The sequence below is a fragment of the Sitophilus oryzae genome, unplaced genomic scaffold (assembly GCF_002938485.1).
Source record: "Sitophilus oryzae breed Bouriz unplaced genomic scaffold, Soryzae_2.0 scaffold_1396_pilon_pilon, whole genome shotgun sequence".
NCBI classification, from domain to species: domain Eukaryota; kingdom Metazoa; phylum Arthropoda; class Insecta; order Coleoptera; family Curculionidae; genus Sitophilus; species Sitophilus oryzae.
The window spans coordinates 9,902,542-9,919,571 of record NW_022146055.1 but is presented as its reverse complement, the minus strand read 5'-3'; the positions used below and the strand labels follow the sequence as shown (position 1 = coordinate 9,919,571).

General features: G+C 28.9%; 1 protein-coding gene across 1 annotated transcript; it reads left to right on the top strand.

Annotated features, from left to right (window-relative positions):
• Window positions 1-1,558: 1,558 nt before the first annotated feature.
• LOC115876020 lies at window positions 1,559-8,819 on the top strand. The gene is made up of 4 exons (XM_030891685.1): window positions 1,559-1,711; window positions 5,157-5,375; window positions 7,529-7,733; window positions 8,546-8,819. The coding sequence occupies exons 1-4, from the start codon at window positions 1,664-1,666 to the stop codon at window positions 8,650-8,652; spliced, it is 579 nt and encodes a 192-aa protein (XP_030747545.1). The 5' UTR covers window positions 1,559-1,663; the 3' UTR covers window positions 8,653-8,819.
• Window positions 8,820-17,030: the final 8,211 nt, after the last annotated feature.

The following is a 17,030-nucleotide window of genomic DNA, read 5'->3' as shown; positions in this document are numbered from 1 at the left end:
TAAAAGAAAGATGAAAATAGGGCTAAAAATAAAAATAAAATATACCGGGTGCGCCTCCAAAGTGGCTCACCCCTATAATTTTTTTATTTTTTCAGATAAAAACGAGATTTGGTATGTTAGTATATGCCATAAATTAGAATTGACTGACGTATTCAATTGTTTTCGATCACTTCCTTTTTCATCGGAAATGACTACAACTTTTGATTTTTAAATGGCACCCTCGGTATTTTTTTTTTATTTTATTCGATAGAAAATGACACTCTCAATCGAATGGCATATCATATGTCAACTTCTGACGTTTTCGCTCAAAACAAAATTGTATTTTAAATTTCAATCTAGAGTGGCTGTATTAAAAACACTAATTTTTAATCAAAGAGTCTTGAAAAAAATAGATTTGATCGTCTAATGTTTTTAGTGACTTGTCCTAGTCGGTTCAAAGATGCCCAAATCGTATTTATCGTAATATCGTAAATCGTAATAATCGTATTATTTAATCATATCTCAATTTTTTTAAATAGAACGAGGGTGGCTCATTAGTATATTTTGAAAAAGCATTTTCTTACGAATAATTTGATACCACACACTTGGTATTTCGAGTCAAATTGTCGTTACGATCCGCATGTTATAATTTCAAGTAAACCATATGCGAAAATGTCAAAAGTTGACATATGATATATCATTCTATCCAGAGTGTCATTTTCTATCGAATAAAGTAAAATCAATTCTAATTTATGTATACTAACATACCAAATCTCGTTTTTTTTTATCCGAAAAAATAAAAAAGTTATATGAGTGAGCCACTTTTGAGACGTACCCGTATATCGATTTAAATTTGACAGAAAAATTTTCTGTTGTTGCGTTTTTTGCATCTGAGCATCTGTATATTCAATGTTACTTGTCCATATTGAAAAGTTAAGAATAGCTAAATAAAAAAAATGTAATCCTTCTTTTTCAAAAAATGAACTTGAATAACTGAAGTGAAAAAACATGAAAATATAGGTGAATTTTTAATCCTAGAAATCAAAACACGTTTCCATAATAATATAATTTCGTTTTCAACCTTTGATATATTGTTATTGATAGAATTTTAATTAACGTCATATTTTTTGCTGTTTTAAAATGTTAAAGAAGCAGAAAATTTATTGAGTTCAATGCTATGGAATGGGTGATAATATTTATCGGAAAATGTGATACTTTAACAACAGCAAAAAATATGAATGTAATCGAAATTAATAATAACTATCTATCAATGAATGAATCGAAATTGAACTTGATTACGATAGAAACAAATGCATTTTTCTTAAAACTTTAATAATAAAAAAGTTTTTACCCATCACATGGTATAATTTTTATACCTATATTCAAATCATAGCATATTAAGTCATATTTTTTGCCTGCACTGACTTTATTATTTAACTGTGATAAATAAGCGATAAAAATAAGTAAAATAAAAAAATACTGGACCCGTCCCTGAAAACGGATCTCTAAACGGATTCTTTCTTATCTCAAAGGTCCAAGGGTGCATCAGAAACCACCACAATAGAAAACAAGCACGGATATTCCACTGAACTATAAAAGCACTATCTCAGCTGTCTGACAATTCAGTCTGTAGGTTTCACTGCCACTATTCGGTTAACTAAAGCTTTTATAATCGACACTCAACATGTACAAATTCGTTGTAGTATCTGTGATAGCCCTTGTTGTTCTTCAGGTAAGTCAATAACTATTAACATTTTATATTGTTTAAATTTTTAATAACAGTAATTTGGCAGTAATTACTTAAATTAGCTAATTAAATATGTATGTAAAGAAACAAATTGATTGAGATTAATAAATGTTTTCACGGAATTAATAAAAATATTCAAAAAGTATCTGAAAATGAAGTTGGTTGTTGAGTACAAAGGTTGAATACAGATTGGTATTCCTTTAATGTCGATAGTATTAAAACATTAAATTATTTTAATTTTTTTTTCCATAGTAACTGTTAAAATTGCCTTATAGGTATCTATCAACCGCAAGGGTAGATTAAATGATACTTTAACAGCGAGGATAGGTTAAAAACTTTATTTCTTCTGGCACGTTTTTTAATTGCTTCCATTTTTGAAAATGTTTGTATTCCTTATCATAAGTTATTCGGGATTTGTTTGGATATGGCGTTTGTCGCCTCAGCCTGAATATTTCTTGGTAATTTACTTACTTCATTTTGAGCCATTTCTGGGTCCAATTCAATCAGCAATCGACACGAAAGAGAATTAAAAAATATTGACTCAAAACTGACAACTAAAGAGACAGCTTTATTTATTTCGACAACGAAAATACTTTTTTAAAAAATTTTATTTTTCACAAAGTATGTTTAACAGATACAATGAATACAATGGTTAAGAACAGAATGACAATTTTAATGCGCTTGGTTATATTTATAAGTTCGGTTTCGCTCGCGTCTTCGTGGGAAAACCATGCTATTTCCTCTCACATAACTTACACTACCATAAAATTGCATGCCATAAAACATTTATTTTTGGAAAAAAACTCTAAATTTCATAAACTTTTCCTTTTGTATTTATGTATTTGCAATTTTTTTATATTATTATTGATATAAATGTAAAAGTTATATTTTTAAATTTCATTACACTTTATTTTTTACCTTAGCTGCATGTAATATAATAATGATATCTACTATAACTTTTGTCAATATTAGTTTTATTTTAATATATATTTTGATTTTAAAATTTCTAATTAAATACTTTAAATGTTTAAGCTCATATTATACTTTTAATACTATACATGGGTATTCAACAACGAGTTGAAAAAGATAGTTTTGTCTTAGCCTGTACGTAATAAGGAATAGAGTGTATTTTATTCTAATTAGTTTAGAATGGGAGATTATAATAAAATAATGTTAATTAAAATACATCAATAATTTGTTTTGTTGGCTAGAGAGCATCAATCAAATATAAAGCCAAACGTTAATTAATTTTTAAAAAACTGTGGGTACATATTTTTTCAGATATTTTAAGAACCATTATTCCGATTTGAATGAGATTTTCGGTGTCTATGTTTTGCTAAGTGCTTTAACACTTGACTTTCACAAAAATAAAGAAAAAATACGGGAAAGATAAAAACTGCCCCAACCCTTACATAAATTTCAGACAGATTTTCTTTTCGTAAAATTGCCCCTCTAATATTTATAAAATTTTACTTATAAAACGCCACATCGCATAATTCCTTGACAATTTTATTGGGGAAATTTATTTTTCCAAAACAGACCGATAACAAAATACACAGGAAGTTCCAATATTCCCTGGACATAGCAGACCTAGGCATCTGTTGAATCAAAATAAATTAATAATAATTTATTAACTTTTTTAAGGTTTTTGTGAAACTTATTGTCAAATTTAATTTGTAATACAAACAAAATTTCATAGTTTTGACAACTAGATTATTAGAGCATAACAGATTTTATGCGCCTCCACAGCTTGATGCGACAAAACACATTTTTTGATAGTCAGCTTTGGAAAAATATTTCTAAGAGACAAAAAATGTAGTAAATACTAACAGGGCTATTTCCAATAAAATCCAACATTTTGTAAAATTAAAACCAATAACGTCAACATTATAATGTCACAGCTCTAATACATTATTTTAGAAGTACTAGCAACTATAAAGAGTAGATTGAACATTCGTTTAATAAAAACGTACCGAGTAATTCGCACAGCCCATTTAGATATCTATACTATATTTACACTTGCAAAAAAGGTATTGCAAGTCCAGCATTAAACTATGCAGGAAGTTTCAATTAATTCGACCAGCGCATTTGAATACAAATTATGTTTCTCTCATCAGTAGGTATACCCTTTTAGCTCCAATTAATCTATTATGAAAATTGTTTCATATACAAATATTTTTATGTAATAAGAGTTATAAAATGTTCAGTTGTTCGAGTTAGTTATAGTCTGTTATAGTAAGTGGTACAGTACAATTTATTAGTGAAGATGTCTCTCAAAAATCATTTATATCTGTTTTTTTGTGGGGATATTGATATTATATTTGGCAACGACATTTCAACTCTTATTTACCTACAATTTTTATAATTAAAGTTTTTGAAAGTGGTAGCTGATCATTTTCAGTTTTGATTTCATGTTAAAGATCAAAATAAAACACTAATTTACCACAATCCACCAAAACACTTTTACTTCTCCACTGGACCTTTTTAATCATCAGCAAATGATTAAAAATAGTTTATGAGCTTGAATCACCTGCTGATAACGCTAACATGGTTAGCGAAATGTGCGCCCAGTGCAAAATTAAAAGTGTTTTGGTGTATTGTAGTGAATTAGTGTTTTATTTTGCTGTTTTAACACCAAGGGTTACAACCCTCAACTGTAATCTTCAAGTTAAAGAGTTACGTTAGTTATGTTAAAGAATAGACCTACAATATAAAAAATAGAGTACTAATATTTCACATTATTTGAAAATTATTTATATTGTATTTAATGGATTAACTAGGATATCAACTACTCAAGTATATTTACCATCAGCAAGAACTTTACCAATAAATATAATAAGATTTAAACTAAATTCTTAATGTTACATCTGCCATAACGTCTTTTCATTCAATAACATGGTGCTCACAACATTCGCATCAAGCTTCTAAAAAGAGATGACAAACACTATTTGTATTTCAATTCAAAGACAATGCTTTTAGCTCCTAATAGACATTCTCTAGCTCAGTGTGAGTTCATAATAAATGGAAAACCTCTAGTGAGGGGAAAGAGACTCAAACCTCACAAACTTTTCAAATTAATTATTTCAAAAAATAATTTTTGTTACGTAATGGGGCAACATGTTTCGGGATTAGTTATATCCCATCATCAGGCCCAAAGACAAGTCTCGTCATAAAGCTACACCAACTCAGAACAAATAAGAGATCTAGATTGAAAATATTCATTATAAAAATTATTTAATAAATGAAGATATATTATTTGCATATTTAAGGTAGTTTGGCTAATCCAAAACCATATATTTATTTTAAATCAAACAAAATGATTTTAACTGCCGCTTAAAAAACTACAGAAAATATAAATGCAACGCGTTGATAATTACTGTTAATTTTAACCATTATTTCATTAATAAAGTCATATTATTTGAATATTTAGGGTTGTCTGGCTAAGCCAAGAGCCAAACAAGCTTCCACACCTATAGAAAAATCCCAAATTGATGAACTGGCCGCTACTGCCCGTCAAGTTGTACAAAATGTTAGTGCTACCATAGAAGGAAACTTACCCGACTCCAAACAAGTTGCCAACTCCATCGTAGAAAACACACAGAAATTCGCCACCAAGTTGAAGAGCGTTGTTGATGATTTAAGCAAACAGGTAATGACAAGCATTATTCTAATTTTCTTTATTTTTATAACTGTGCTAAGCAGTATTTAAAATAACTTTTACGAGAATAAACAACATCTTATTCTCTGCCAGTTGGTCATCACCATGAAAACAATTAATATACAAACCCTAAGTTGTAACGGCATCTACAAAAATATACAGGGTTGTTTACCACATACCACACGGAATATTGTAGCTAAACGATTAGATTTTTATAAATTGTAAGTTTTGGGTTCGCTAATTTAAAAATATTTTTACAAGATACAGAGTGTCCCAAATAAATAAAAAATATTAAAGTTGTATTTTTTTAAATGGAACACCCTGTATATTATTACATTTTCAGTTTCTACGATTAAAATAAAGGTAAATTTGATTAAGGTTTATTACACTTAAACCTTACCGTTTTTGAAATATTTTCAATTTTGTGAAATTGCAGTATAAATTTTAAGGCTTCATTTCTCCGAGGGTATCAAAGTTTTTAATACTAAATATTTACTGAAGTTTATTTATTGATCAGTTGTTGTGTTGCAATAATAAAAATTTTACTACCTTATACAGAGTGTCTAAATATTTATTTTAAATAATTATTAGCTTTAAACGGCAATAACTTGTTTAATTTAAATAGAACACCCTGTATGTTTTATGAGAATCAGATGCACAATTTAATTGTCTATCAAATTGAATTATACCATTTTTTACCTATCTCTTCAAGTTTCCGTAGAACATGCATTTTCTTGTAATTTAGAACTCATTTATCAATATACCCATGGAATACTGACATTTTAGATTATTTTTAAACATGTAGCAAATTTTTAAAGAGTACAGATACTAATATTGTCGATATAGTTCGTAGATTTCATTAAAAAAATAAAAAAAACTGTTTAAATATTTGTTAAAGAGGACCAATTAATATGATTCCAGTATTCAAACTACATTAATTGACTGTTAGTGTTGATTAATAATAATTGCTCCAAATACTAAAAAACTGAATTATGTATGTGTATTAGACAGTGTGGTAAAAAACTAACACCTTAAAAATGATATTTCATTTTTTGACAAATGCTTATTTATAACAATAGAGACGTTCATTTTCATAACTTATTATTATATTAATTTCTGATTCAAATCCACATTTATTTAATTAATAATATTATTAACGAACAGAATTAAGTATGTAATTAATTAGTATTTGGGCGGAAATACTGGTGGTATATTTAATTAATGGTATACTCTTTTATAAAGATTTAAATATTTTTCTTTTTGCATACAAATGGGCTAGTAATATTATCGGTTTACTAAAAACGATAATATTACTAGCCTATTTTTTAATACATTGGTTGTTTAAAACAATCTAAAATGTCAATATTCCATGGGTATATTGATAAATGAGGTCTAAATTATGAAGAAAATGCATTTTCTACGAAAACTTGAAGGGATAGGTAAAAGTGGTATAACACAATTTGATAGACAATTAAGTTGTGCATCTGATTCTCATAAAATATACAGGGTGTTCCATTTAAATTAAACAAGTTATTGCCGTTTAAAGCTAGAAATTATTTAAAATAAATTTTTAGACACTCTGTATAAGGTAGTATAATTTTATTATTGCAACACAATAACTGGTCAATAAATAAACTTCAGTAAATATTTAGTATTAAAAAACTTTGATAACCTCGGAGAAATGAAGCCTTAAATTTATACTGCAATTTCGCAAAATTGAAAATATTTCAAAAACGGTAAGGTTTAAGTGTAATAAACCTTAATCAAATTTACCTTTATTTTAATCGTAGAAACTAAATGCAGGGTGTTCTATTTAAAAAAATATATATACAGGGTGTTCTATTTAAAAAAATACAACTTTGATATTTTTTATTTATTTGGGACACTCTGTATTTTGTAAAAATATTTTTAAATTGTAGCTCTAATAGTCCTTCAACGAACCCAAAACTTATAATTTGTAAAAATCTAATCGTTTAGCTAACATTCTCCGTGTCATATGTGGTGAACAACCCTGTATATGGTCTAGAAAATAAACGTTTTATAATAAAGCAAATAAAATTTGATTTGAGATATGTCTAAATCATATTATAATTTTTTTTTAATGATTCTAAGTATATTTCACAACATTTTTTTTTGTTTCGTAGACCGCTGAACACAAAGGCGATTTTGAGAACGTGTTGAAACAAATCGAAACCAACTTCAAAAGCACCGCTGACAGTTTGGAAAAGGCCGTAGGACCTGAAGCTACCGCCAAAGCTAAAGACTTGAAGAAGAAATTGGACGATGGTTTAAACAACGCCATCACCGAAGCAGAAAAACTTGTGAAAGCTGTTGAGCCCGGCGCGACACGTAAGTTTTATCATTTATAAGTATACAGGGGTGCTACATTACTACATAACTTGACATCATTTGTAAAAGTGTCTTTACAATAAAGAGTACCAAATGTCTTCGGAAGTATAAGAAGAAAGTTCAAAGAGCTATAAATAAAATTCAACGAAAAATAAATTTGTGCAATAGGGAGGGTGGTAACCCTTTCGAACATGTAGAGCATTAGAAACTAATTTGTAGAAGTTGATTTATTTATAATAACTACGATTAATATTATGCATATTATTAGATGGCACACTGATATTTCAAATTAACAATAAAAAAAGTTAAAAATAATATCGTTAAATTGCTGACCTGGATATTATTTATTTGAATCTTCCAATTGGCTCGATTTTCCTTATTCAATGTTAATTAGCGCTGATCAATATTGTTGCAATGAATATATTAAGATAAAATAATTTAAAAAAACAGAGTCGGACTTGAAATTATTATTTTAAATAATAATTAAATAGTTTTGTTGTTGTTAAGGTACGCAAAACAAAAAAAAGTATAAAGTGTGGCATATCGTTGTACTCACGAGACCCAGTTCTTTCAACCTGAAATAAAAAATGCAGATCCGTATTTAAAAAAAAATTTGGCCTCTGTATCTCACAAATTATCAGCTCATTTAAAATCTAAAAATACTATAAGACAGTCCTAATAAAGTGGCTTTGAGAATGTGCAATTAGTCGATCGACTAAATCTGAATATATTGAAAATCCAGTGGCCAAATCATAGTTAAATAACTAAAATTATTGTAATCATTGATTAATTTTTTGTTTTTATTATTTCAGAATTGAAAACAGATGTCACCAATACTGTGAAAGGACTCTTGGACCAAATCGTTGAAGTCAGCAAAAACCTTAAACACGACTTAGACAAATCTTTGGCAAAACAATAAAATTACATTCTTAGGAAGTACAAACTGTATTAAATTTAAGTTTAAGTGACTGATTTACCTAAATTATAGTGAATATGCTCTAAAATATATTTTTTTTAATTTAGTTTAATTTTTTAAATGAAAAAATGTATAGTTTAAAAATAAACCAACAGACAGAGTAAAAGTAATTCATTTATTATTTCTCTATGTCATTATATTTATCACCTATCAATTCATATAATGTTATGTGAAGATTTATATAGTTTAGAAAAAAAATTGGTCAAGTGCGAGTCGGACTCGCGCACGAAGGGTTCCGTACCATTCATTATCTATACAACATTACACACTATATTATTATAAACTTTTTTTTTCCGATTTAGTTGAAATTTTGAATGCGCGTATAAGTAATTAAAAAAAAATTGAAGAAACACATTACTAAAAATTTTATTAATCAATAATAAATATGTAAAAAGTAAAAATAAATATGTAGAAATATGTAAAAATTAAAAAAAAACGATTAAAAAAAGTCGCCTTGACTAGGATTCGAACCTGTCTTACTCCAACGTCATAGCAGCGTAAAGTCCTAACGCTTTAAACCACGCGGCCACCGAGGACTTGAAAGATTCTATGTAAAATTCTTACTTAAAAGATAATGTTTAGTGAAAGTGCTTTTTTGTTTATAAACATTTATTTAATTCTGTTTTTAGTATTTGTTCTTATAGCGGCAACATAGATACATTATCTGTGAAATTTTCAACTGTCTAGCTATAACGGTTCATAAAATAGACCTTTGTGACAGACGGAGGGACGGAAGGACAGGGAAGTCTTAGTAATAGGGTTCCCGTCTTTACCCTTTGGGTACGGAACCCTAAAAAATAAACAAGTGCTCATCAGAGCAATACAAATTATGTCAACACAATATGTTTTTTAACTATTTTATTTTTAATTTAATTAGTGGATACCAAAATAAAAATTTAAAAAAAATCATCCCACCAATTTTGCTTAAAAATGTCTATGTTTATACAATTTTCAGGAATTATAAGAGTTAATATATTCTATGTATTTTTTCCAAAAATATCTTTTATCAAAATATTCCTTTTGACAAAATTCTTTTTATCTTGACATTATTTTGACTTAGAGGATTAGACGAATAAATACGTATAAGCTGAAAATACATTACTGTAATGATAGATTTCTATAAGAAAATGATAGATGGCGATAAAAATGTGTTAATAGACGGAGAGCTGGCTACACAAAAAACTTTATTATCGTTACATGGCTCATTTTTTGTGTGAAGTATCCTTTTGTGTAGCCATTACGAAATAGTCATGTCTGCCAGCGCGATCCCGCGGCTTAAAGCGGGAGCGGCCAATCGAAAAAATGAAATTTTGACACTAAAAATATTATAAGGTACACGAGTTATAATTGTCAAATAGCTTTTATTTATTATTAAGAAACGTGTAAAATTGTTGACAGACATTTTCCCGTGGTTGAAATGCCAGCAGACAACGCGAAAGAGCGTGGAATTTTGACAAAAAAAAAATCATCGCATACATGCATGTCGATTGGTGGAATGTCATGTTTATTTATTTAAAAAGCCGTATGCAAATGGGCAAACAAAATAATCGTGGCTCAATCAGCAGTAACAGTTATAAAAAGCGCGATATTACTCTACAGGGTAAATATTGAATAAGTGCAAATATTTTCAGAGCTGGTAGATCTCGATAAAAAACATATTTTCTTTTTATCGTTTTCCAAATAAGTTCAAAATAACCGAGTTAAAAAAACTTCTATACCTAGTGTATCTGTAATTTACTATTTAAAAATTTGGAATAGATTATAACACATATTATGTAGAATTTGATCAAATGTCCAAATGAACAAATAAATAATTGCATTGTATTTAAAAAAAAACTACTTTAGTTACTAAGTTTAATTAAATATTAAGTTAAATGACATTCAATATTATCAAAAATACGTTGGTTAACGTGATTCATATATTTTCTAATATTTTTTTATAAAAAACAGGTAAGTTCATATTATGCACTATATTATAACCACAGAACAGATACAAATTATGTATCTGTTCTGTGTTATATAAATTGGCACGCCCTATATAGATTACAAAAATCTTTTAAATTCACATCTTTATAGGTTTAAATAAAATTACATAATTGTTTTTCTATTTTTTATTAGAAGAAAAATATGGCATAAAAGAAATTTAAATTATATTTGTGATTTTATAGTCACTAAATGTTAATTAACCATTGCCTTATGTTTTGGTGGCGGATTCATTCTTAAGTTTGTTTACTAAATCTTGACCTTGTTGTTGAATCTTCTGTCCGAATTCTTCAAGAACTTTACTGGTGTTTTGGTACAATTCATTATTCTGCAAAATAAGTAGCAAAATTATTTTATTTCTACAAATATGTAATCAAAGATTTTACTATAGACTAATTTATACAGTATGTATGTCCCCGGATTGTCTTTACAAGAGGAAAAACTTTTTTATTATTGAAATTTTGAGAAAAATGCATTCTTCATAAAGAAATTGCTAGTTCTGGAATGGTTAATCCCTTTATACTTTTCCAAATTTCCATACCGTTTTACAGAAAATTAAGAAAAACATGAAAATATGGTTAAATTTTTTCCTAAAGTCCTAAAAATTAAAACTATTGTAAAATAATTTAGATTTGATTCTTTGATAGATGGCTATTATTAATTTTGATCAACGTAATGCATTTGCTGTTGCTTAAGTACCACATTTTCCAATTCACTATTATCACCCTTTCCGTAGCATTCAACTAACATAAATTAAGTTTGTGCTTTTTTAACATTTTAAAACAGCAAAAAATATGACCTTAATTAAAATTCTATCAAAACAATCTATCAATGAATGAAATTTACTAATAAGTATCTAATGAAGATACTTGGTATCAGAGGTCAAATTAAAGAAATTGCTGATTTAGAGGAAAATAATTTTGGCAGTAAGATGTCCAAATCAAACCAAACCAAATTAAAACCTACTTGAATCTCACATTGCCCAAATAAGTGAATGACTCAAAGAACTGGAGCATATAAGAATTAAACAAGAAATAAATGAAGATGTAGTTTTGGCACCACACAGCAGTTCTAAACAAAAATGTCTTATAGCACATGATCTTTGAAAATTTGAAAAAAAAAGACATCTTTAGGCTCAACTTTCGTTTAGCTGAAATCTGTTATATAAAAAATGACTTTATATATGCGTTCTAGAAGACGTTAGGAGTACAAATATACAAAGATTTTCCTGCGGAAATGCGTCATTTTCATTTTTCGGACTTTAGTATAGCCGAAATCTGTTACATCAAAACTAGTCGTCGCGTCGAGGTGTGTTTTAGACATTTTTCTAAACATAAAAACACAAAAAAGTGTCGCGGAAATTTTTTATTTTTATTTTACATAAAAAATGCGTTGACTTTAGAATAGCCGAAATCAGTTACATGAAAAATGAACTTGTATTTGTTTTATACGAGTCTATACGAGCAAAGAAATACAAAAAAATTCCTGCGGAAATGTGTCAATGTCATTTTGTGCACTTTGTTTTTCATACATTTTTCAGTTTAGAAGCTTACGGGACTCGGGAGCGAATAGGGGTGCTGGTTGGTGTAAAACATCTTTCGGAAGAATAACAATTCTTGTAGAATAGATAATATAGGTTCTTGTAAACTATAAGTACCTCGGAATATTGCACTTATTCTTGTTTTTGATTAAAGCTTTACGTAAATAGGGCTGATTCAAAACAAAAAATCATTGGATCCTGCAGTTTTCTTTTATACTGTGATTTTGCAAAAATATTAGATTGGTTAGCATTTGGGTTGCTTTGGTTAACTTTTCTTTGTGGTTAAGCTGGTTTTATATTTTTTAATTTAGTATAGTATTAGTTAATTTTAATAATTAACTGGTGATTTTGCAAAAATATTATTAGATTGGTTAGTATTTGGGTTGATTTGGTTAGCTTAACCAAACCAAACCAAAACAACTAGCGTAAATGTAACTGATTTCAGCTATTCTGAAATCAGAACATTCTTTATAAAAAATGAAAATAAAAAGTTTCCAGTTTTTTTTGTGTTTTTATAATCGGAAAAATGTCTAAAATTTAATACAAACATTGATAGAAATGTAACAGATTTCGGCTATTCTAAAGTCAGAGCATTTTTTCTAATCAGTGCATATTCTAAAGTCTATTAAATTTCCTCAGAAAATGGATACAATTTATTTCCGCAGGAAAATTTTTATTTTCCTCAATTCGTGAATGCTTCTAAAAGGCAGAAATATATTTATTTTTTATATAACTGATTTCAGCTATTCTAAAGTCTAATAAATTTCCTTAGAAAATGAAAACAGCTTATTTCCGCAAGAAAATTTTTGTGTTTATATGTTCAGAAAAATATTAAAAATAAAACGCAAACTGTATTTTTTTATAGCAGATTTCAGTTATTCTATTATATATTCTCCATTTCCGCAGAAAAATTTGTGTTTTCCGTGGTTCCCAGTAGCTTTTTAAAGACAAGTTTTTTTTTCTAATAAGTGATTTCAACTAAACGAAAGTTGACCCCATCTTTGTGGCATTGGTATCATAATTTTTGCTTAAATTTTGAAATCCACTATTTTTCTGTTTTTTCATATACAGGGTGGTCCGAACTGTATTCCGGAAACTTCGGCAACATATTCTGTAGATAAAAATAAGTAAAAAAGTTCGTATAAATGTATGTCCGAAAATGCTTAGTTTTGGAGATACAGGGTGTAGAAGTTTCATTTTTATTTCGATTTTTTCCAAATAATTCCAGAAATAACGTCAATATTTGGATGAAAATTGGTGTCGGGGTGTTTTTTAACATGAGAAATGTGATTTTGATGTCAATATGACTCCTACTAGTAGAGGGCGCCACCTACATATTTTTTAACTGGTTTGAAGAGTAATAACTTTTTGTCCGTACCTGTATAAAATTACTGAATGAAAAAATATACATTTACGACGTTTTTTACGTGAAAAAGGTCTCTTGGAAAAAATCTCTACGAGTAATGGTTTTCGAGATATTTAGAATCGAAATTATCAATACCTGTCATCATTGACATAAATTAAACAAATTGACTAAATAGTTATTATACTGAAATCATAAATTTGAAATGTTTTTGTGCCAAAAGTTCAACAGAAACTGTTTTATCATCAATTTTGCAGAAAAATTTATGATTAATTTAAAAGAATAAAAATTTTCCCAAATTTATTATTTCAGTGAAATAACTATCTACTCAACGTGTTTATTTTTCGTCAATAATGACATGTATTGACTATTTCCACTTTAAATATCTAGATAACGGTTGCTCGTAGCAATTTTTACCAAGAGACCTTTTTTACGTAAAAAATCGTAAATGTATATTTTTATACTTTATAGTTTTATACAGGTACGGACGAAAATTTATTACTTTTCAAACCAGTTAAAAAATATGTATGTGGCGCCCTCTACAAGTAGGAGTCATATTGACCTCAAAATCAAATTTATCATATCGAAAAACTCCCAGATACCAATTTTTATCCAAATATTGTCGTTACTTCAGAAATTATTTGGAAAATATAGAAATGACAATGAAACTTCTACACCCCGTATCTCCGAAAGTAAGCATTTTAGGACATACATTTATACAAACTATTTTATCTTTTTTTACCTGCAGAATATGCTGCCGAAGTTTTCGAAATACAGTTCGGACCACCCGGTATACACATGGCCAAAATTATTGCATATATCGTTTGGTTTGGTTTCTATCTATCTACAACAGAATGTGAGAACTGGAAACTCCCACCCTATATTTATATTACAATGTATTAACTAGAATATATAACTGTCATTGTATACCCATCTAATATGATGGTTTTAACTTTATGTCTTTTGTGTTAATTTTTAAGTTAATTGTGTTTTATATATGTATTTTATTTTATATTTTGACTTATGTACGCCACTATTTGTATGGTTTCAGAAGAAATTTGACCATTGTTTTGGCCTTAAAATGCCTAGAAACATTATTTCACAATTTAATAGAGTCAGAATAATAACACTGTCTCAACAGGGCTACCGGCAAGTTGCAATAGCTGAAATTGTAGGAGTTAACCAAAGCGATGGTTCGCGAATATTAAAAAAAATCAGGGAGACAAACGAGGTTACAGACCAGCCTGGACGAGGTAGAAAGAGATTAACTACTGCTGTGCAAGACCGTCGAATATCCCTAATTGCTCGACGCAATCCCCTGCTTTCTAGTACTGCTATTAAAAATGAGTTAGCTCGCCTTGAAGGAGTAAATGTTTCAAGAAAGACCATAGGAAGAAGATTCCATGACAGAGATTACATTTAAGGAGGTCTCTACGTGTTCCGAAGCTTAATTTACAGCACAAAATTACTCGACTACAATAGGCTGAGGAGATGAGAGCAAATGGACCTAATTGGAATTTCGTCATGTTTAGTGATGAAACAAGAATAGGCCTAGTGTCAGACGAGTGGAAGTCGGTGGAAGACGAGCACGCTTGAATGCAGCTCAACCCCGTGTCCCGTTTCAAGGGGGAAGTATTATGGAATGGGCAGGTATAATGCACGGGGCTCGAACTCTCTTGTTTTTATTGAAGGCACAATGACAGGTGCCTCATATCTTAGAGACGTTTTAGAGCCTATGGTGCGTCCATTTTGAGGGGCAGTGGGGGATGATTTTCTTTATTTTTATATTAGTTAGTCGTGTCAATATGTCCAAAAAAATAAAAAGAATCATATTAGGTCCAAAATAAAATAAAAATATCGTTATATGCAATTATTTTGGCCATGTGTGTTATTGCTATATTATCATATTATTCAGATATTAGGACTTATTAAATGAAATTATAAAAAAATTCCAAAAAAAAATCTAGAAAGCAATTTTTAATTTTTTTTTTTAGAAAAAAAAACTCTCTCTCGGTTCTGGCTAGACTGTTTCTGGAGTCAATATTGGGGACTCACCCTGCATGTTTTTCTAATAAAAAGTTTGATTCAATATTGTGTCTTCCAGAAACGTAACCCCCGCATAAATCAAAGGACTCCTGTAATTAGTATCAACTTACTTGAATTTCTGTAACAAGGTTTTTAATTCCTTGTGACAATGAATTCAACACGTCATCGAGGGAGTTATTTGTGACAGGAGCTGGGGCGTCTCTTCTTACAACAGTTGCATCAGCGTTCCATGATAAAAGCTATAATTTAAACAGAGTTAATCAATCAATTATTAGCGGAGATAGCAGGTTTGTGGAAAACACATATTATAGTTGTATCAAAATAGTTTTTTATGTATCAAGAAGTATTTTTATGTATATGGGTGTTAATGACCGAGGGCAAAGTTTCTCTTCACAAAGGCCTATATGGCCCGTGAGACAATAATTGCCCGAGCTTATTAACACGTTATAATTCCCAGGTGGTGCATAGATAATTTTATTTATTACTCAGTTTGGTATATCTTGTACCATTTTAAAACGACAAACATATTGAATTAATTAATCTTCAAGTATACATCAGGATGGCGCCTCTCATACGTCGCGGAAGCTCCAAGGAAAACGGTAGTTTATATCGAAATGAAATTTTGGCAGCGTATGTAGGTTAAATGAAAGCATATAATAAAAATATATAGAATTATACAGGGTGTTCCCAAAAAAACGTACAAATCAAAGTTGTGTTTTTTCTAATGCGGAACGCCCTATAGGTATATTAATTGATTTTCGGATTCTAGGAAAAAAATAAAGGTGAGTTTTATTAAAGAAGCATATACCTAAAATCTAAGGATTTTGACATATTTCACATTTTGTGTGAAGAGTAAATTTTAAATTTCGATAACAGCTACCTAAATTCTGTTGATCTTATATAGCCTGACATAATTGCAGTAACCATTGTATGTTAAACCAAATTGAATTTTAACCCGAAAAGTTATACAGGGCAAGACAAAATTAATATGGAACATTAGTCACTTTTAAAAGCAAGTTACTCCTTTATTTTAAATATAACACCCGGTATATTTTTACGATCAATGGGGGGAATTTATATATCTTCAAAATATTATTAAGGTTGCCTACCCCTCAGACAAAGATTTTCCTAGATATTTTAATTTTTATGATTTTGCGTCAGTAGATCTTTATTATTTTAAAAAATCTAGGGCCCCCCCCCTAAGGTGGCTGTGTAATATACCTTTTGTTAATTTATCAAAAATTAAAGATTGTAGAGTAAAATAATCAACGGTAATAAAAAGATACACGTTTAAAACATAATTTAATTAATACAGAATTAAAACTAGATATAAACCTATAATTATCTGACAAAAATTAGCTAGATGAAATCAAATGCTCAAAATGCTTC

Excerpts from the sequence above, each read along its gene's own strand:
- LOC115876020 (XM_030891685.1), top strand. The coding sequence starts at position 1,664 with ATGTACAAATTCGTTGTAGTATCTGTGATAGCCCTTGTTGTTCTTCAG. Across the intron at positions 5,376-7,528 it reads TTGATGATTTAAGCAAACAG|ACCGCTGAACACAAAGGCGA; the intron begins GTAATGACAAGC and ends TTTGTTTCGTAG. Across the intron at positions 7,734-8,545 it reads TGTTGAGCCCGGCGCGACAC|AATTGAAAACAGATGTCACC; the intron begins GTAAGTTTTATC and ends TTATTATTTCAG.